General features: G+C 47.1%; 1 protein-coding gene across 12 annotated transcripts in view; it reads left to right on the top strand.

Moving 5' to 3' along the window:
- PTPRS (protein tyrosine phosphatase receptor type S) overlaps positions 1-22,593 on the top strand; it is a 150,406-nt gene that overhangs the window by 81,299 nt on the left and 46,514 nt on the right. For all 12 annotated transcript variants that reach the window (XM_072029079.1, XM_027471879.3, XM_072029082.1 and 9 more), the window contains exons 6-7: positions 7,606-7,716; positions 20,982-21,251. In XM_072029079.1, the coding sequence (XP_071885180.1) occupies positions 7,606-7,716; positions 20,982-21,251 (381 nt within the window). The remainder of the gene's footprint in view (positions 1-7,605; positions 7,717-20,981; positions 21,252-22,593) is intronic.

The raw sequence follows: 22,593 nt of genomic DNA on the forward strand, positions 1-22,593 counted from the left end.
AGAGGCCTATGAAAGTGGAAAACATTAACATTAAGGTCATCCATACTTCATTAGCATTTTTGTCAGTGGAAAGCAATTTTTAAGACTGAGGGAAAGGAGATGGAAGTGTGTGTTTGTAACGTGGGTGTGACGTGCAAGGCGGTGCCTGTTTGAGTGCTGCTGATGCTGCTAATGTCAGAACTTAATTGAATGCATTTACCTTTCCAGAAAGCAAACTTTGCTTCCAGAAGCGTAGCGCTAGCACACATTAGGGTATTGGATGTTTCAGGACACTGCTAATGAGCTTCAGTGTCTTTCACACACAGGTCACCAGGATGACTCCAGCCCGGCTTCTTGGGGATTAACAATTAGAGCCAACTAACGGGTGGTTGACGAGCCCTGTGTGAATAGGAGTGCAGGGAGGAGGAGTGCCCCTGGTACTAAATCACAACCTCGACACTTTGCACTAGCAGATTTAGTGTAGAAACCAGCAACGGTGTTGGCTCTGAAGGCTTGGCTGCTCCTTGCTCCCAGATGGGGAGCGCTTCAGGGGCATGAAGGACAGGACAGTCACCCAGGTTCTGCCCTGGAGAGGAAGCCATCAGGACAGCATCCACGCTGCTTTATTACAGAGGCTGTTAAGAACCAGGGAGGGTGTTAATAACTGAACTTATATTGATGTATGAGTTAGTGGCAAACATGCAAATTAGCTCATTAAATGTACAAGTGAAATGTCATACACGGAGCTCTGCAAAATTGGGTGTCCATGTCCAGGTTTAGTTCTCATTTATATTAAAACAACTAAATGTTTCACTGGCAATATAAATGGACCTCTGAGAGCATGGTCATTATATTTACATCATGCTGTGGACCCATTTGTGTTAAGGGTCTTCAGTATAACTGAGAAACTGGTGATGTCATTAACCATAGCGCCTTTTTTCTCTATCCACATTCCTTTTTCTCTCTATCTCCAGATACTCTTTCCAAGCAGCTGGAAGCCTTTTAATATTTGAGGCTTTTGGCTGCACGAAAAGTTTAATTGTCAATCAAAGAAGAATGAGAGAAAAAAAAAAAAACAACTCTGTCTTGCCTCCCATTTTCCTTAGACTTACATGAACATCTCAACCTTAGAAACCCAGGTGTTTAAGAGCTGAAGTGGTCTTGGTGGTGGACAACAAATGGATATTTCTGCTTAACACCAACACGAGCAATCTCAGGGTATTTTGAGTAGAAGCAAATGTCCTTTACTCAGCCGTGCCACCTAGGGGGGAAATGGGAGACAGCCTGAAGCCGACTTACATCATAGAAACACTAAAACCTTTTGTGTCTTGTGTGTTGTCTTCTGCTTTCTAAATAACTGGCTATAACAAACTTAATTTTTTCTTTTTTGTCTTTTTTCACTATTTTTTACACTCAGAGACCTTTGGTAAGTTTGTTCAATTAAAAAAAAAAAGCTAAACAAAAAACCCCAAACCTGCTAATGTCCAGATTTGTAACCCTTACCTTTAAACTAATTCCTTTGTAACAGCTTTCTGAGAGGCATGCTGTGCATTTCTTCTACTAACTCTTTCAGTAGGGATCTTCTGCCCTCTTAATGAATTTCTGCAGGGGTATTGCAGGCTACAAAAAGAATAATAATCATCCTAATTAATATATCTGTATAAAGAGATAACAGCTAAATATGAACCTCCTAACATTGGATAGATTTTTTTTTGTAACTTAGCAACAGTTGTCCTGGAATTCCCCAAATACACAATAGCTTGTACCCTGGAACTGTGATAATTGTGTTCACACCTGCAGGAGGTCCTGGAGTTTCACATCTAACGGGGTTATTGGCGTTTTCAGAAGGGAGAGGTGGGGGTGCAGCATCGTCAAATTGAAGCTGTTAATCACAGGTCATTGGCTATTGGAAAGAGTTGAGCAAAGGAAAAGCCCCCCCTCCACATCATCCCTGTCCCTCGAGAAGCCAGGAGCCTGTCTGCAGAGCTCACGTCACATTTCCTCCTTGTGCCAAGTCCCCTTTTGTTATTAGAGCTGTAGCAATTGCAGCTGTCAGCCAGGATCCGGCATTTTAAAATTGCAGAAGACCCTTGATGATTGCTTGCTTGTTTAGAATAGAAAGCTCTCTCCAGCCCTCAGGAGAGGAGCATAGCACACACATGTTCGCACACGTGGCCTGACAGAAGGTGGGGATGTGTTTTCTGTCATTGCCATGGCAATGGTGACTTTCCTCCTCTCCCTGTTTTCAAGGCTTGGAGAATCCGTAGGCAGCTTGCTGGGTGGGAAGAGTCAGAGGAAGGGATGGTGGAAGAGCAGATCCCGTCCTCTCTGGCACTGGGGGACACCTGCATGGGGCACTCCGCCTAGCACCATCCTGGCCCTTCATAATCCAGAGGCAAATGCTGTATGGGGTCAGGTGCCTTTTGCCCCTGCTGTTTATCACTGGGCTGGCCATCTGGGCTCCTGCAGCCCGAACATTTGCCCTAAACAAGCAGTTATCCTGTTTGTGGGCAGTTGTAGAAGGCAATACAAATAGTTTGCAAAACCAGCTTTCCACTTGGAAGGTCCAGCATCCATATGAACTCTTCCTCCTTTAGTTTTCTGTGCCGTGAGCAGTGGTCAGCCTCCTGAATTTGCTCATGAGCTGTTAGAACAGCAGGCAAGCCAGCTCCTGAGCACAGATGCCTCCCTCAGTCCTAATCAAACCTCCGGGAGCTCTCAGAATTATTCAGAATATATTAATGTGTTTCTGATCCTCCTCTAGCACCAGCCTGCTCCGCCTAAATTGAATATGAAGCTGGTTAGATGTGAAACTCCAGCAGTGAAAATCTACCATCTGTGTCCCTGCCGCCATGACTGCTGTTCTCACCTTGCAAGTCACTGGATCTCGTTTTGGTTCAAATTGTCCCCTCTGTCCCAGGTGTGGGCCACCTCGTAAAGCACATTTTGCTCCTCACCTCTGTGTCCCGTACGCCAGAGTTAGAACTGGAAGCATCGAGGAGGCTTTGCTTGGCTTGCCTTGCTCTCCAAGAGCTGCTGACAGCCAATTTCCAGGGGCAACGCCGATGCTTAGAGGGAGCAGGGACTAAGTAACCTACAATCACGTTAACACAAGGAGGCAACAGCTGCCATTGTATCTCCTGTAGCTCCGGTGTGTTTCTCCTGTCTATTATAGCGAGCCCTTGCAGGAACTGCCAGGCCTAGCCAAGGCTGTGAAGCCTTCTAGCAGTGGGTGATGTTGGGGCCCTTCCCCTCCTCTGCCCTCTCCTCATTAGCTTTGTTCAAGATTTGTGCCACAGATGGCAGATTTTCGCTCCAGTTTTGAGACAGAAGGATGTATTGGAGGCTGTTTTTATTTCCACTGAGTTGATCTATAACCCTTTGCTGCTTTGTCTCTCTCTCGCTTTTCACAACCTTCCTGCCGTCTCCCGTGTGGAGATCTGCCCAAGTACACGCTCCCCCACCTCTTTCTCTTTCAAACGCTGTCTCTCCAACCTTTGTCCTGATAGCTAACCAGCCTGCTTTATTAACCTTAGCTAGTTCCTAACCCTAACTAGATGCTAACTTTTTCTACCAAATAACCTAACCTCTTAACTAGAAGCTGAGTATAACTAGAATCTAATATCCTAACACTGTAACGCCTCTCTTCCCTCATCTCCTGTGAAAAATAGAGGTGTACTGTAATCAATACCGATATATTTTTACCTTCTATCCTGAAAATGGAGGATTGAACCGCAGCACAAGAAGGATGAGCAGGGCTGAAGGAGAAGGGAAGGGCTGTGGTGAAGGCAGAAGATGGACACAGGAGGCTTTGGCTCCTGTCCCTGCCTCTGCCACAGGCTTCCCTCTGTGACCATGGGCAAGTTGCTTCACCTCTGCCTCGGTTTTCCCATGTGCAAAGTGAGGGAAATAATATTGCTGTACCTCACTAGGGGAGAGGAGAGTGTGTAGGCTGATATTTGTCATGTAACGCACTTACAAGCCTTGGCTGGGAGGTGCTGCAGAATGACGGCGCTGTTGCCGTCACAGAGAAGCCCTTGCACTTCTCCCTAGTCAGAGGCAATGTGTGGAATTGCGGAATCTGCCCTGTTCTCAGGATTGGGGTAAAAAAAACAAAAAAAACCAACCAACCAATCAACCCCCCTTTTTTAATTAGCTGTGTGACAAGTGTGAATGCCGCTGTGAGCAAAAGGACCTGCCGGGTTTTCAAAGGAAGATGGTTTCAACCTCGAGAGGTCAAACGGGGGGACTGATTTTATCACTGACTGGGGTCAGCAGCCACAATGTCACCTCCTCTCATCTGTGAGACCTGCCAGGGCAGAAAACTCATGTCAGGCACTAAAGACAACTGGAGGGGGTTTGAATTAAAATAACCCAAGGGATGCAGTCAACAGGCAAGCATAGCAGGACTCTTCTCTCTCAAAACAGCACCCCCTCTCCTGCACTGGCATTAGGGAGGCTTCTAGAGCAGTAGCACGAGGTACCCCTTCCACAACCTTATTTAATGCAGAGCATCTGGCTTCAATCTCTGTGCTGTGCAGAGCCATTAAAGAATAACTGAAGGTCCTGCTAAGGACATGCATTGAATTCCTCCCACATCTGTGCCAAAAGCTTAAGTTTGGAACTGGGAATTCACTGGCAGAGCTGGGATCAGACCTGCAACTCTAAATGTGATGCAAGGTACCTGGATGTCCTTTCCCTGTCTTGGCTATCATCATCATAATGCAGACCCTTGCCCCCCAGGGTGATGAAGACAAGTGCAGGTTCATCATAAAGCAAACAGTAATGTTAGCTGAGAGCTTGAAGGTGTTCTTTCCATTCTTAACAACAAAATGGAGCCAGTCGGAAGAGTTTTCAAGCCAAGTGCCATGGAGGTTCTGTAAAGAGCCAGCAGAATTGGACTGCTTTTTAAAGGGCATCCCCACCTTAAGTACCCCGAACCCTCTTCAGTCTGTCCCTGCAATTCACAATGAGACAGTACAGGAAGTTTCCTACTGGGAACTGTCTTCCTTGACTCAGGTCCTTTTCCCACAGGCAATCCAGGTGTTTGGGGTTTTACAGTCTTTTCACTTCTTTTCTTTGTTTTCTTTGCAGAAGGTACACCGATCCGAGGTAAGACACCCCCAGCTCGCTCACTCACCCACTCTCCAAACACTTCTCTCCACTCAGTTCCTGTTTCATTGACCTGTGCTCAATCCAGATTCTTGTTGTTGTTATGTTCTCTTGTCCTGCTTCACCTCTGGATATTTATTTCTTTTTTATACCTGTCTTTATTTTATATATGGTTATAATGTCTGTTTCTGTTTGCTGGGTGCACTTGGTAATATTGATACTGTTATTCTAATGACATCTCAGGCTGTGCTGCCTCAGATTTATGGCAGTTTTAAGAGCTAATCTCTCCAGGACTGCAAAGGACTGAAGTTTATCTTGGTCATTAAATGCTATCGAAGATTGGTAAATACTTAGGGCCTTCTCTTGATTGGTGCAAAGTGCTCCTGAGCCATTGATTGTGGTGAAAGTTTTCCAGTCCTTTGCTCAGGCAGATCTTCAGCACTCCCTATCTGTGTGTACTCATGTGTCTGGCTTCAGAGCCACCTTCCCCTTTCCACTCTCTTACTTGTAGGTTTTTCTGGGAAGGATACCCGTGGTAAGTAGCTTCTGCACTGTCTCTTTAACAGAGCCAAAAAGATGTTAGACCTCAAGGTGTCATTGAAATTCAGCAAGAATTGGGTGCGTGCACCTTGGGGAACCCTGCTTAGGCTTTACCTACACTGTCAAATTTTAAAGTCCATAATTCTCTGTTGGTAAAAGCAGTAGGAGGTGCAGTAGGTGAAGTATTTATTTTTTCACACATCATCTCTATTGGCTCCTGGCAAGTGCTGAAAACTCACTGGACTCTCTACAGTATAATTTCCACCATTGCATTCGCCAGCAAAGCTGCAGTGGTCAAGGTGAAAGGGGTGAGTCCTCGTTGCCCTGGTGTAGCTGCTTGCCTGCACTTTGTGTCCTGGTCCTGCTCTGGAGTGTGGCTCAGTCTCCCCCTGTGTACACCCAGACAAGCAACGCTCATGAGTGATGCGGAAGATTTGTCTGGAACCAGTCGAAGCAAGTCACAGATTTGTCCAAATAAAAGAAATTTATAGAAGTCCCTGTCCAGCTGTCCACCCAAGTGGAGCTTTGAGATGACAGAGCATGCTCGAGCTCTAATTCAGTATGAAATATGCTCAGCTGATGTCTCAATGTGAAGCCTCACACCATTTGGTTTCCAACTCCTTTTGTTACACTGAAATACCTGCAGATTCTTTGGAAATTAGTTTAGTTTGCTTTAGTGGTTTGTTTTTTGGGGGGTTGTTTTTTGTTTTAATTCTATCTGTCCTGCCTTTGGGAGCTACCAGACACAGTGGATCCTGGTGGGAGTTGCACTTTCACACCCCATCCCTGTCATAAATACTTTCACAGCCTCACGTCTTCCCACGCAACATCCTTTTTCACCCATGCACACACAGAGGAACACGAGCTCCTTGTCCTCCTCATGCGAACACGTTGGTTTTCCTTCCTGAAGAGGCTGTATCTGTAACCAACAATGATATCATTTGCACTTTTCTCGCTTAAGATTTTATCAATAATATTACACTGAGCTGGAACTGTTTGGTTTTTATATTTAGGGTTTTGGTTTTTTTTCCACGGATAGCAGTTAAAAGTCTTAGCACATGCGAGGTCTGTCCATATCTGTAGTATAATCATGTACTCATAATACTCATAATGCATAAAGCATTTGATAGCCTGTTGAATTATTTATGTAGTATGTATTTTAACTGAAGTTTTGCAGGAGCGAAGCCTTTTGAGGTAAATGAGACAATTTTCTTCCATGTAGTTACATGCAGCATATCTGCATGTCTGCGTACAGGGGTGTTTAGTATGGCTCTGAATGCATTCTTGTGAACTCCAATAACATATGGGTTTAAGAAAAAACTTCATCCTTTTGGCCCAGTTGGTGTAAAACCACACATACAATTCAGGAAATCCAGTGCAGTGTTTACAGTTTTTTTCTCTTGGAAATATTCACTAGCAGTAACGTGATTTTCACACTATTATCTCCTGTGGGATTGCTCAGAATTAGGTATTTAGGTACAAAACAAAGCCAGCACTGATAAGAATTCTTCAGGGTTCCTGGGCAGCAGGTGACAAATCCTTTCACCTTTATGGTCACTGCTTCAGCTGGAGTAATGGGAAGTTGACTGCCCTCTGATAGATTTCTGGGAATCACAGTGATATGGATTATTGAAGTTGATTTCATGAGTTCTGGTGCAGGGTATCTGCATTGCAGACGTCACAAAAGTTGGTTAATTCTGCTGATTATTTCAGTACAGAGAGAGGCACTTAGTATAGAGGCGGGGACTGGATTTTCTCTTCCTGGTGGCTCCGTGTCCAGCCGTAACACTGAGCACAGGCATTAGATGATGTTGGGAGGGCTCCTTAATTCCAGATCCCCAAGACCCCCAGGCAGCCTTCCAGTAGGTATTCACCCGAGGGAAAGGAGAAGGCAAGATGTTGACACTACTGCTCCCTCCTAAAACAAAACAGAGTGGTGATGGCTGTGTTTGCTGCGGTCTTCTCTCCTCGCAGGTGGCCTGCAGATTGAGAGCAGCGAGGAGACGGACCAGGGGAAGTACGAATGCGTCGCCAGCAACAGCGCCGGAGTGCGCTACTCTTCACCCGCTAATCTTTACGTGAGAGGTAGGGAGCGCATCGGCTCACAACGCTGGCAAATATCTCCCTCCCCGTGGCCTTCCTTTGTCCCCAGCTGTTTGATTCGAGCCCGTCCCTGAGCGCAGGGGAAGCACTGGTGGTTCTTGGTTGGATCCTTACGGTGCACTACGGAGCTTGCAGGGGGATCCTGGCGCACCCTGACTTCTCACCATTGCATGCCAGAGCTGCAGGGCAGCAGCACGAGGCTGTGCCACCCTCAGGAAAGTCAAGTGTGGCCCAAAACAATGTGCCCGAGTATCTGCCACCATCAGTCTGCAGGGCCCAGAGAAGAATGAACAGCTTTGGCTGCCGAGAGGCCATAGTCCCCTTCCTCACAAAGGATCCCCGCTCTCTGGAAGTGGGAAGGTCCCAGTTCTGCTGGTGTGGGTGTGAGAGGAGGGGAGGATCCTCTCAGCCTCCTCCACGGAACTCTTTTCTCCCCTGGATCTTCCCAGATCACAACAGGAGGGTGTGTTCTCACTTCTTGCTTGTGTCCCAGCTGATTTTCCCTTTGCCAGCAGTAATTTGTCGCTGGTTCCTCGGGCATGAACACTGGCCATGGGCAGAGACTCACAGAAAGCTGGGGATGGCCAGCAGACATCTCTGCCATCAGTGACAGATTCCTTTGTCCTTTTAGCACCGGGAACAGATGACAGGGGGATTGGCTTCTCCTTAATGCCCCCTTGATGTTCTCCCACCCAGCGGGCAATTGCCTTTCTGCTTTCTTTGTTCTCTTATTTTAATCTCTCTGACCTGTAACATTTTGTGTGTAGCTTTGGTTTAATATCTTTCCACAGCAAAACCCTTTTGGTAATGAGAGAGCAGGGCTGGTCCTTCTCGCTTTTTTTTTTGTTAAAAAAAAAAGAAAAATACCATTGGGAGGAAAAAAAGAAAAGTCACATCCCAGTGAACTGTTCCCATTTCCATCCCATCGACAGAGGAAGCGCCTCCCACCTACACTCACGTTAACTCTGCAGTCAAATGCAGAGCCATGCTCCTGTGTGCACTCCTTTCTCTCTCTCTTTCTCTCTCTCTCGTGTCTCACGCTCACTAAATCACATGCACATGGAGAGAAGGCTTTTTAATAATTTAATGTTTCCAAGCTAAATTTTTAAATAGCCTTTTGTGGCCAGCTGGAAAATTGCGTTTGAAATTTGCCCTGTCGCTTGGACCCTGAAATTCTTCTTCTGGGAAAGTAAATCTGGATCTGATGCTAATTCAGGGCTAAATCCTTCGCAGACAGTTTAGCTGGAACGTTTTGAAATTAAAAAAGAAAAAGAAAAAAAGAAAAAAAAGATACAGGAAAAAACATGGGGATTTTTTCATTATTCTTTGATTTATAAATCCTCTACCTTTCTGGCCACTCGGAAACTACCCTGGAGACAAAGGTTGTAGCCCTCGAGTCTCCCCACCTGGCTAAGGGCCGGCTCCAGGTGGATAGATAGCCAGCCCTCCTGTCGGAGCTAGCCCTGCGTGCCCGAGGCTGGGCTACCAAGCAAAGCCAGCAGTAGCCGGCCCAGAGAGTGCAGAAAACGCCGTGTAAGCAAGCTCGGCCTGTGGTTTGGGTGTTTTTCATGCTGTTTAATTCCTTGTTTCTTGTGTGTTAATATCGTGGAAAGGTAACAAAGGTCTGAAATGGATTTGCTTTGGTGGGAGGGAAAGTTCATGCACATTTTTCTTCCCGTTTTTTGTTTTAAAAGAGTCGTGAACACTCCCGTGTTTCCAATTGACTTGTTTCTCCCATAACATGCTTGTCTCTATAGAGCACCTGGGATAGGAGTTGTAAGTTTTAACATTGCAAGGAAATGTTTTGGTTTTGTTTTTTGTTTTTTTGTTTTTTTTTCTTTTCTTCTTCTAATTATTTCTTTTTCCTTATTCAGTCCCGTTGTGGAGCTAGTGCAAGCAGAGCCGGGCGCGGGGCTGGGGGGAGCCGGGCTGGGGGAGCGCATTGCCACGCGGGGCTCACCTTGGTGCCAGGTCCCTGCCTGGCACAGCCTCCGCTCCCCCTTCTTTAAAGAGCAGATGCACGTAACGAAGTGAGAACTCCTTGCTGGACTTGGCATCCCCGTCGGGTGCTAATTCCGATTTAGGATTGCTCACGGTCTGACCTCTTTACAGAGCTTGGTTGTTCTTAAAAGGTACCTAGCTGGATGGGAGGGGGAAAGCTAGGAAGGCAGGAAGGAGGGTCGTTACTATCTTCATTTTTTTTCCTTTCTTTTTATTTTGGTTAAGAGAAAAAAAAAACAATCAATTTGCAGCTGACAGCCTTGAGAAGGCCTTTTTTTACTCTCTCTGTGTTTCCCCTATTTTTCTCTTCTCCTCATGTCATTGTGTTCCGCATCAAACCCCCTTAACATCCCTCAGAGCTACGAGAAGGTTGGTGTGGTTTTTTTCTTTTTTACTTTCTTTACCCACATTTTTACATTCTTAAGAGAAAAAAAATATATATATTTATAAAAAAAATAAAAATAAAAAATAAAAAAAAAAAGAGAAAAAGCAAGAAATCTTTAAGATGAGCGAGACCCGCCCGTTCCCGGGTCTCGCAGAGATGAGTTGAGTTGCATTGTGGGCCTCTCTATGCATCCTTTGGTAATGTTGCTGAGTTCTTGCACTTTTTTGTCGTCATGGTTACCTTGCCGTTTGGACATTGGGCCTGATGCATGATAGGAGAATGTAACAATCTTCTTTGCATGCCACTTTTTTAAATTAATTACAACTTATTTTTTCTGTATATAAATATGTATAGTTTTTTTGGTTTGGTTTTCTTCTTTTTTTTGAAAATTCTGGTTTAGTTGAAGTGGATTTACTCTTACTTTCTGAATTCTTTTTGTTCCGTTGGGTTTTTTGCTTTCTCTTGATTTCCTGTTTCAGTTTCGATTGGTTATGCTGTGCTGTAGTTTATTCCAAACGCATTGTGAGAAGCCAGTGTTCCTGCCCACCCGGTGGTAACTGAACTCCTCAATCCCTCCAGGAGGAAAGGAGTCACACAGCTCTAACGCCTGTCCATGGAAGCCCTGCTATTTGGGACCAGCCTTTGTTTTTGAGGGGAGGGAGGGATCTGGGAAGTGGAAAAGATGGTAAGAAGCCAGGGTTTCAGTTCAAGAATCAGAGCAGACCCTGGGTCACCTCATTACTTGCCAATTTCTTGGAGGTGTGGCTGCTGTTCCACATCCTGCACACAGAGAAAAACCCTGAGCCCTGCTCCGAAGAGCTGCCCAAGCCATCCAGAACTGGTATCTGCCCCTTTCCCAACTCTAATCCCCAAGACACTGTGTATGGGAGCTAATCTGCTTTCGGACCAGAATGTGAAAGGACAGAAAGCTTCCTCCCGTGCTCCTGAAGCACACGCAGTTGTCTTTCCTTTAGAGAAATGAGCCCAGCCGTCGGGCTGTGCCCTGTCTCATCGACAAGACCCCGGCACAGCCCCTTGCAGGAGGTGATGCCTCGTCCTCGCGGCATCAGTACCAAAGGGCAGCCGGCCAGCTGCCTCCTGCAGAAGGGTAGCTGGATTTCCTGGCTATGCCTCTCCCCGTTTACCCTCTTTGTTCCCTGTCATTTCACCATTATTGCCTGCCTACAGGCACCTTGAAAACCAGCCTGCGTGATTATCGCAGAAATACCAGCTCCAGATAAGGTAGAGCCCTCCTTTTGAAAGGAATTTGAAAAAAGAAATGCAGCAGTGGTAGACACGAAAGAGGCTGCTGGGACACATCTGGCAGCTGCATCCTTATTGTAAACAGCAATAAGAAATCTGACAAGTTACATTCTAGCTGAAAATGCCTCTTTTCCCTCTTCTCATCTCCCTGTTTATCCCTATTAAGCTTCTGTTGCCTCCCATGTGTGCATCCTGAGTGGGCGAGCCACATGGGATAGTAAACAGGTGGGTTTTTTGCAGTGTGTTAGTTCTACCATTGGTGCTTGGTGCTTTTGCCCTTTGCAGAATTGAATGCCCTTCCTTTCCCTGTTTATGCGTTTCCCCCTGCCCATCAGTCCTCACTACTCAATAATCTACCAAAGGAGTGGCTTTCCTAGTGTACAGGTATTAAAGCTGTGTGATTTTTGAGAAATCCAGTGCAGTATTGACACAGTATCTGTCTCTCTCTTTCTCTGTCTCTCTCTTTCTTTCTGTCTGTCTTTCTCTTTTTCTTAAAATACTGAGATTTCAGTGCTCGGACCCTCAGTACTGGTATTCCCCCCCCCTCCTTCAAGTCTCTCCCCCTCTCCCCTTAGATACAAGGGTACCACTCCGAAATGCTGCACTGTTGATAATGTCTTTCTAAAGCGGCCAGCTGTGGCTCTACTAACTTTGACTAACGCCAACAATAGCCAAAAGACATCCCCCAATCCCAGTGTGCTATTTAAAGAAAAAAGAATAAAGACTTGTTCTATTTAAAAAGAGCAAGAGAGAAGGAATAGTGTTTGAAATGAGGTGTTCCCATCCCACCTCCCTCCTGCCTAGGACTAAAAGGTGATAATCACCACTAATCACAGGATTTTCCTTCATGAATAGGAGTTTGAGTTTCAGGATTCAGGTGCAATTAAAAAGGGATTTACACACCATTTATTTTTGTATTTGTTTATTTTATCGTTTATAAAATATCTCTAACATGCCTAAACTGCGCTGCTGCTGCTAGAATCACTTGTGGTCTGAGAAGGTCTTAAGATTAAATTCCTCCTTAAGAGCCAATAAAAGCTATAATAATATCAACAACAATAAACTAAAGCTAAATTGGATGTAGGCACCGTAGGCTGGAATGGCACCGGGCAAGGAAACACAGACTTGAAACCTGTCTAGGAGAGGTGATCTGGTTTGCTGGAAGTTACAGGCATGGCCTTGAAATAATTGGCGCAGGGTTTGCATTGCGTGTTATTACGGATCGGATCATGCCGCAGTCCAAAATAACAGAGTCCACCATCAGGGAATGTCCAAGGTCAAAATGCAGAAGCATCTTCGTGGAGACCCGAAAAACAGATCAGGAGGTGAGAGGAATCCTGCCACCAGCCTGGGCTGTATGAAAGTTTCTGACCTAAACCAATCGTCCGAGTTTGACTTGTGGTCAGCGTAAAGATGAATCGGGCAAATCAGCACATCTTAAGACGGAGATGCTGATTTTGTGGGAGCTGTACAGCTCACCTGGCGTGCAAAAATAGATGCTTCTCTGTATCCCTAGGGACAAAAACACTGCCAAAGTTCTTGCCTTTTAGTGATTGCAGGAAAGGGCTGCTTTGAAGTCCAGGGTAGCAGGAAATATCTTCCTCACTGATGGTGTTTGAGAGCTTCATGCCTCTGCGTGCACACTGCTAGGCACCAGCTTCGTACAGGGGAGGCTGGTTTCAGAGCCTGGCAGTTCTCACGGCTAATCAGAAAGCAAACGGCTGGGTACAGCATCCATGCAGAGAGCTACATGGCCTTCCTTCAGCTAGGGCACAAGGGAAAGCTTCCCGGCCTTTTAACAGGCTTTGAGTCTTGCCCAGAAGGGCTGAGATGCTCCCTCTGCTTTGACACATAAAACCAGGTACGATCATTCATAACCTGCCTGTTTTTTTACAGGCATCAGTGAGACAACACGTGCAGCGTCCAGGCTGTGCCCCAGAGAGGGTGGATGGCTGCCTGGCCAAAATCTGTGGCCGCAGCTGTTTTGCTCCCTTGAAATGGAGCAATTTGTAGCTCTCCTCTTAATTTTGAAAGCCTTAAACTCTTACCTCTGTTGCTCTATTTCGATCCAAATAGCCAGCTGCTTGGCTCAAGATAGAGCGCTGGGCAAAGACTGAGTGTCTCCGCACGCTCTTCCAGATTACAAATGGAAAGGAAGAAGGAACAATGCACCGTAGGGCTGTGTGGGCTGTGCTTTAGCAACCTATGCAGAGCCGCTGCTGTTGGTACAGGACAAATTGTCTTGGTTGAATTTACCAGAATTAAAATTTTTACCCTATTTCACGCAGCGGTGCCCTGTCAGGAGTTACAAAAGGCAGCAGTTGCGGTGCTGTAGGGATAATCCTTCTTCCCTCTGCTCGAGATTCTTGTTGCCGTGCTCTTTTCAAGCACAGAGGGTTTTAAATGGTTCGACAGGCATTTAAAACAGCACAGTGCACTCCCTGTGCCTGCTTAGGCCTTGCCTCTTCTGCTGCTGGAGTCAAGTACAGTGCTTATTCACCCCAAATCAGGTTCCGCAGCCCCCTTCCTGCTGAGAACATTGCAAATATTTTTTCAAGGCTGTCTGGAAAACCTCAACTCATCGAGAGCCTGAAGATGAAAACAGGCCAGGGATAAACACATAATAGCAAAACTAGCTCCAATCAATTAGAATAAAAACCATAGAAAATGCAGAAATAGCATGCCTAGGACCTCAGGAAATACAGCTTCAAAATATATTAAAATGTGACTAATTTAACGAGTAATTTAGCCCTTAGCCTGCTGCTGGGTTAAGTTTGGCTCCTGCGTAATTTGACCATTAAATGAGAGCCGCTGGTTCCCCAGCCGGTCCCTCTGTAGGCGAGGGGAACGGTTGCTATAAGCTCTTTTAACTTCCAGTGCCTTTTACAGGTTAGGAGGAAATAATTCCAATTGCGCTACAGATTTAACAAATGGCCACGAGGTCAGAACAATCCTTGCTATTTTAAACCGTAGGAGTTTTAATACCTTTTTAGACCCGCGTTGATAAAGTCTTTAATGGAAGAGGAGGGAGGCAGAGCCGCCGCTAGTTCGTACAGCTGCCCCTGTGATGCCATCTTCCAGGCGCTGGAGTTTGGGGAGGGCGAGCTCTGGGACAGTCCTCGTTGCATCAGCACTTCCATGGGTGGGGGAGCGCCCTGTCTGTGTTTGGGGTGTCCTCAGCTCTGAAATTCTAGTTCAAAAACCAAAGCAAACAAAGCAATTTGCTGTGTTTCTGCAGAAGGATTTCTCAAGGGTATCAGGAAATGGAAATGGATACAAAAAGCCACCCCCCAAAAAAAAAAAATCAAAACTATATCTATGTATATCTATGTATATCTCTATAGAGGGCACTTTGCAGGAACACTGTGCTGTACTGATCTCGAAATCTCTGCCTGCCTGTGTCTCTTACACCTTTTGCATCGCTGTTCTCTTTGTTTTAGGGGAAAAAATTAGATTACACCTTGTCAAATTAAAATAACAAAAAATAAAATAGCAAAGCCTGTGTTTAATTTTACAGATCTTCTTGAGAAACAATTGGGTTCCAATTATTTTATATTCAATCCTGTAAAAAGCAACAGAAAACCAAAAAAAGAAAAAAAAAAAGAATTACAAAAGACCAGAGATGTTCAGCCAGCCTGTCACCCAACTAATGTGTTTTTTTAAGAGGAAAAGTGACAATGATTGGGAAGGTAATGGATTTCCTTAGACCAAAACCAAGCCTTGGTCTCATTCTTTATTTATCCAACTATTTACTTACTTATTTTTATTTACCATGAAGGAAATGAGGAAGGAGATGGGCATGAGGAGGGAAGTATCTCGTCCTCTGGAGGGACGGAGGTCGGAAATCCAGAGCCGAGCAGCGTCTCGCCCCAGTGGAATCAACTTGGAATTGGAATGGGAGAGGGAGAAGGCAGAGGCGGCTGCACGGACAGCACAGGGGCAGGGACGGACCACCTTTTGGGAGGGGAGGACAGGTGTAATCTAAGCTTCACTAATAACGTAGAGGCTGCACATTATTTTGGCACCCTTTCCCCTACCCCTCCTCATTTTGGAGCAAGACGGAATGACTCCTGTCTCACCAAAATGGCCAATAATGTCCGCCTTCTCACCTCATTTGGAGCAGCAGCTTGCTGAGTGTCAAAATGTTTAATACCATTTGGTTTTGTTTGGTGCTTTCAACCAGTCACTTCACTTTCTTTTTCTTCTTTTTTTTTTTTTTTCCTTTTCCAATTGATTTATTCCTTAAGATATGAAGTATGTTTCTCTTTTGGTTGGTTTTCGATGTGAATCGGGGTTTGAAGTGATGGGTTCTTGTCCAGGACATTCTCCTTTCCCCACTTCTCCTCCAACGTTTTTCTCCCTGAGCTAATCTGGAAAGGGCTTAAAAAGTGGAACCGGTGGGTTTCCCCAGCACAAGCTGGTCGCTTGGTCCTCAGATTTCTTTCACTAGCAGCATCCTGGGAACACATTTTAAGGATGGATTCTGGTGTTGCAAAAGTCAACCCTGGATCTCCCAGTGTCTCTTCCGATCAGGTCTGTAAATCTGTCCCTTGCCAAATGTGTCTCACCTTGTGGACCCCAGCTGTCTTTACAACCGAGTGGTGTGGGGGGGAACCTTAGTGATGTTCATTTGTTCCTTTTCGTTGGAAAGAATAATGCACCAAAAATGCCACTCACAGAACACAAGCTGGGTTACCCTCTGCAGCCATGAGCAGCAACAAAACCAATTGGCTTTGCGAGTGAAAAGTTCAGGATCTGTTCAGTTTCTCATGTAAGTTAAGCAGAATTTGGGGTGCAGCTTTGCCTCTGTGAAATACTTACCCAACGATATAAATATAAATAAACCTTACCCAACAATATAAAACAAGAAACTAACTGGGCTTAAGAAATCTTTCCGTGCCTTTGAAACGGCTTCTCTGCGCTGCAGTAATTTGACCTGCATCACAAATGTCCTGCTTCAGTCCTAAAGCCTGCTTCTGTCAGTAATGAGCTGTATCCTTGTTTGAAAAAAGCTCCTGAGAGTTTTTTGGCCAGTGAAAATGTGTCTTTGTGTGTGCCTGCTTGTGTGTGTATATCAGGAGATGTTGCACATGCACATGGAGCATGCACGTCTGTATGCATGCAAGGTTGGCTTTGGAAAACAGTTGGGACAAAGCTGTCATGGAAACCAAACATCCCTGAAGCTCAGGGCTAAGCTGCTCCTTGCAACCAGTGGCAGCTGGAGGCCTTTCCTGGCTGCACCCTCAGCACCTGAAGGGACAGGAGAGAAGCAGATGGAGGTGTTGGTGACTTGCAGCCTTTGCATTGTGTTGTCACTGGAGGTGTTTTCAGCCTGAATTCTGCACCATGGCAGACTGCCTTGAGAAACACGAGGAATCTGCCTTGCAGCTCCTGTAGGGTGGTAAAGGAATATTAGTTTAAAAAACAAAACAAACAAAAAAAAGGCCAAATCTCTGGAAGAGGAAAGATCTGCCCTGCTCTGGAAATGGGGTGTTCCTGCCTGAGAGAGAGCTCAGCACTGGGAAAGAGATCAGACATGTAAGAAATTGCTAAGAGCATCAGAGAAGTGGTCTGTAAAGTGGAGCCCTGGCTGCCCCACCACACCTTCTCCTTTCCAGAGAGGGCAGGTCTTCCTCGTACCTCCCCAGGCTCTTCAATTTGTTGGATGGCAAAATAAAAGGATTCACTTCTCTGCATTTTTCGATGGAAAAAATCACTTTTTCAGCTGCTGTGCTTGAAACACAGCTGGAGCCAGAGCTGAAATCGTTCTTGATTCAATCTCTAGCTGCTCTTCGAGCTTGCTTCCCACCACTGCTCTCTTCCTAGGCTCTGACCTAAATGCTGACCCAGAGATTCTCAGCTTGAGCAATCTCATGTCAACAGCCAAATCAGAGTGGTATGGCAATTAAAATAAACAGCGACATGGTTCCTGGTATCCAGAGACGAGCCCTACAACTATTTCCTGGTACAGAAACCGCTGTTGTCGCAGCCCTGAGTCCTGGCAGGGATGTATCGAGGGACTCGCTGAGATCTCCAACCCCAGCTAGCACTGGAGTTATTTTCACCTCCTTAGACCAGCGTGTGGATGTCTGTGTATCTGTGCACACAGCAGTGTGTAGCTTTTTTTGAACCAGGATGCACGACAGAAAAGCTGCTGCCCCTTTTGTCCTCGCATCAGCCCGCCACTACCCCTGCCCCAAATCCTTAAATCCTCCCCTTTTTCCCAGAAACACGCCGTGGCTTCAGCTGGCACCCAGATGTGCCGGCTGCTTCCTTTTAGTTGAGTGTGAAAACCACCATTAAACCAGCAGAGCAGTTACGCTGCCCTAAAATCCCACAGAGCTGACCTAAAACCCTAAGCCCTGGGTGCAGCGAGGTCGGGGGGGGGAGAACTTCTTCCCTGCTTCCCTCTGGACATGGGCGTGCAGAGGAGGCTGGCTCCCGGCCGGGCTTCATGGTCCTGAGCTTGTGTTTTGTGAGTGGCTTTTCCCCATCCCTGCCCCAGCCACGCAGACGGCAGCAGGCTGTTCCCTTCAGGCTCCGATTCTCAGCACTCCGCCATCCATCGAATGATGCTTTTCAGTTATTAAATTCTGGTTTGTTCTTTTTTTTTTTTTTTTTTTTTTTTTTCCTTTTCCCCGTTGTCTTTCAGTTCAGTTTCATTTCTTTGCGATTAGCCTCGGTTTGAATTAATTGTCTTGTTCTGTTTCCATGACAACTCGGTGTTTGCATCCCACCTGCCGTTGTTTGTTGCTGTCGATGCTGTTTGCTGACCGGACCTTGTCCGGCCTACGTCTCCCCATTCCTCCTCACCTCTTCCCACCCTGCCTCTCCTCTCCAGAAGGTTACACTCAGAAGGAGCCATCCCCCCCCCGATCTGTCTGCATGGTGACCCCCACTCGTTTCTTTTCGAGTTCTCTCCATCTTGTCTCAGACTGTGACCGGGGTGGTCTTCGCCTGGCTCCATTTTCTGAAACCTCCCGTAGCAGACAGTGGAAGGAATGGGGCAGGCCACAGGGCCGTGCCCTCGGGCCTAGTGCTACCGATCTCCATCGGGGGATGACAGCAGGGAGCAAGGAGCACGTTGCCTGCCCTGGTGAGCCGGTGCCGGTGCCAGAGGTTGTGCAGACACCACAGTGCTCCCCTCACACCTTTCTCTAAGCAGAAAGTCATTTTTTAGTGATAGGTGCAGGTGAGTTTGTAGGCTGGCCCTCCACACCCCAAGACCTTTCCCCAATACACCACAGGTGAGGACGTGCTGTCCGTTCTCCTCACAAAGCTGTGCCCGTGGGATGTCTCCTCGGACCCCTCTGAGCTCCTACAGCCCCAAATCCTCTCCTCCTTCCCTGTAACAGTGCGTAGAAGGATCCTGCAGCATGCTGGTAAGAGGACACCTTTCTGTGAAGATATCTCCCTGTCAGCGTGTGGGAGGAAGCAGAGGCCATATTTGGCTCTTTGTTTAACAAAACGCCACTAAATGGAAAACAGCCACTATCTCTCCTGGCAGCGCCCTTCCCATCTGAAAAGATCCATAATGTTGAGCGGCAGCCAGGGGAATGGGCTGGAAGATAAATACCAGAAAAAAAAAAAAAAAAAACGAGGACATCAGTTCCAAGGGACATCTGAAGGCACTAGGACTTGGGAAAAGAGATTGCAGGCTTAGCCCTGGTGTCCTTTGCATTGCTATTGCGTGGATGTGACCATTGCTGGTTTTAGAGAGGTCATTCAGAGGGTTACGTGGAAGAAGACACCAGGGAAGGGTATTTCTCAGGCCCTCATCACCCCAAAGTCTCCCATCCCCTTGCTCACCCTTCCCGAGGGGTGTTTGTTGCATGGCCCTCAGAAGCTGGGGGGATTCCCACCCTCCTTTTTTCCTGGGGCTGTTGCTGTGCCTGCAGCTTGCTGGGGTCTGAATCCTTTTGTCCCTGCTTACGGGATGGGACCTTGCCTTCAGCTCCCTCCCTAGGGCCTCTCTCAGACACTTCCTTTTCTCCTTTATCCATTCTCGTACTTTCACCCCTGAGGACGAGCACCCCCCTCGACTATCCAAGCAGCCCAGTTAGTTCAGAAAATGGAGCCAAGGAAACCACCCCCTTCCCTTTGCGTCCATGTTCTTATTGTGTAAGGTCTGGAAGCTGCATCCACCTCTCTGCTAAGGAGATGCACAGAACATGTCACTGTTTTCTCAACGTTAAAGTTTCATTACCTTGTTTTTCTTATTAATTCTATTCTATTTATTATTCCGCCAGGGCTGAGATGTGACAATGTGAGCCACCACATTGGGTCACATCAGCTAGAAAAAGTATGCAGCATTAAAGTGGGTTTCCCCCTCCCCTCCCTCTCTTTCTCTCTCTTCTTTCTCCCTTCCCCTCCTTGTTCTCCTTCTCCTCGTCTTCCTTTCTTTCTCTGTTGCTCTCTCTCTATTCAGTTTCCATGTGGGCATTTGCTAGCCGCCCATAAATTATATTTCTCTGCATTCTCCTCTCTCTCTTTCTCTTTCTATCTTTTTCTCTGTCTCTTTTTTACCTATTTTGCATGATGTTTGTGACTCTGAGAGCTGCATCTATCAATGGAACCGTGTCAGATCTTAAAGAGGCTTCGTTAGGGTTTCTATACCCGAAAACCACAAAAATTTCATTAGAGTTTCTCATCTTTTCCACACTCTGTCTCGCTCCAGGGGGACTGCATCCCCCTGGACGGTTCTCACACGCAGACACCAACTAAATTCTGTCCCGCTCCGGGGACTCCCTCTCCCCCCTTTTTTTTTATTTTTTGCCTCGCTGCTTTTCAAGTGGTGTCTCTCCGGCATCTGGGGATGTGATACTTCTCTCTTGGTTGGATTCTCTGGGTCGCAACAAGATTTGGGCCTTCCTAACAAGGCAAAATCTTGAGAAGTTTCCACCTCCGTGCCCGCCTTCTCCTCGCCACCACCCCGCGGCTGCGGCATCCCTCGCCCCCCGTCGGGCACGGAGCCGGCCCCTCTCTGGGGACAGGGGCAGCCCCTGGGGTGTCTCCGAGCCGTGGTGGTGGAGGAGCCGATTTATTCGGCTGCGGGAGAAGGTGACAGGGGAGGATGAGCTGGACCCCACTGGAAAAGGGGAGGAGCGGGCTTCCCGGGGCGCGGAGCGGGGAGCTGGGGGCCCCAGCGGCTGTGGAGGAGATTTTCGACGCTCGCCAGGCCAGCTCTTGCCAGTAAAGATGAGAAATTGCTAATAAATTTTTGTGTCTTTATCTGTGCTGTGATGGGTCTAATCTTGATCAATGGAACCCTGTTGCTATGAAATATCGCTTTTATGTCTATATTCTATATATTGTTTGTGAAGTACAAATTTATTTGAAGTTTAATTTTTTTGGTTTTTGGTTTTTGATTTTTTAGTTTCTTTGATTTTTTGTTTTGTTTTTAATGAAGGAAGAAAATAAATGATGACAAACCCCATCTGTATTTAAATTATCTTTTACTCTTTTTTCTTTTTCTCCCTTTTCTTCTTTTTCTTTTCTTTTCTTTCTTTCTTTTTTTTGTTTTGTTTTGTTTTATTTCTTTGTTTCGTTTTTTGTTCTGTTTTTGTTTTTTTGTTACCTCTGTGCGTCTCGTCCACAGTTCGCCGCGTGGCCCCTCGCTTCTCCATCTTGCCCGTCAGCCACGAAATCATGCCCGGCGGCAACGTCAACATCACCTGCGTGGCCGTGGGTTCGCCCATGCCATACGTCAAGTGGATGCAGGGAGCGGAGGACCTGACGCCCGAAGATGACATGCCCGTGGGCCGTAATGTCTTGGAGCTCACGGATGTCAAGGACTCAGCCAACTACACGTGTGTGGCCATGTCCAGTCTGGGAGTCATAGAAGCCGTTGCTCAGATCACGGTGAAATGTAAGGGAGTGTGAGCACAGCTGCGTGAGCGAGTGCGTGGGTTCCCCGACGATGCATGCTTGTAGGAGCGTGCATGCACAAGTGCGTGAGCTGCTGCACGGGTGCACAGACATGCAAGGCACGTGTTGGGCGCATGGTCTTCACGGAGCGTCTGAGCACGTGTGCAAAGTGCTGTGGGCACGTGGCGTGTTCGTGCATGTGAGCATTTGTGGGTCCGTGGTGGTGCCTGTAAGCCTTCGCCAGTGCATGAGTGCGTGGCTGCGTGTGTGTGAGTTGTGTCCTGCCCGTGGCTTTGTGTGCCTGCATGGGGCGAGCCCGTGACTTGAGCTGCACGTGGTGTATGTGGGGACGTGGTTAGGCATGAAGCACGCTTGTCGTGCATGGGTGTGTGTGCACGTGAGTCAGCAACGTGGCTGTATGGGCATGAGGGTGCCTGACTGCATGTACGTACGTCCGTGGTGGTACAAGCCCGTATGTATATGCGGATGTGAGCATGAGCAGAAGACAAACCTGTGCACTGTGCGTGCCACGTGCTGGGATCTGTGCATGCGTCTGTGGGGATCTCGTGCCCAAAGGAATCCCCAGAGAATGGGATGCTGGTGGCTTGAGGTCTTTCCTTTGCTTCAGGACAACTGGGCTGGATGTCATGAAGAAAACTGGTTTAAAGCCCTGCATGCTTGTTTCTCTCCTGGGTTTTGGGCTGGCTGGGCAGTTTGCAAGGAGCCTTGGATGGCTTGAAGCCTGCATGCCATCCTGTTCCGAGGTTAGAGATTCAGCCAAGGCCCTGAGGATCTCTGACGTGTGTGCCCTTGCAGTAGAACCTAGATCCAGCATCTTAGTGGCCGTTGTTGCCTCAGCAAGAGGGGGAATATCCCCAGCTTCCAGCTAGCAATTTCCAGGAGGAGCACGGGTGCAATCTTCAATCTATTCTGTCCTCAGCAGGGGAGTATTAAAACCCAAGCGGGATGCCCCTGTGGTTGGGTGAGTGTAGAGCTCGGTGTATGAGCTGGTGTCTGCTCTGAGTGATGGCATTGCCCACGAGGGATCTGGGGGAGATGGGGTGGGAGAGGACTCGGAGGGGAGGGGGAGAGGAGGAGAAACACCTTGGAGAAGGGGAGTGATGAAGAAAAACCATCCGATCTGTGTCAGTGCATCTGACTAAGGGAGATCTCACCGTAGGAGTAGGTAGGCACTGGTGGATCTTGACATGATACCGAGCCTGTGCTTTTCACAGGAATTGGGCTTACGTGCTAGTGAAAGGATGCCCACGGCTGGGCTGAAGTGCTGTTTATTCTCCTGTTTTCTTCCTTCCCTTTTTTCCATCTTACACTATTAATTTAAA

Source organism: Anas platyrhynchos, chromosome 29, assembly GCF_047663525.1.
Source record: "Anas platyrhynchos isolate ZD024472 breed Pekin duck chromosome 29, IASCAAS_PekinDuck_T2T, whole genome shotgun sequence".
NCBI lineage: Eukaryota > Metazoa > Chordata > Aves > Anseriformes > Anatidae > Anas > Anas platyrhynchos.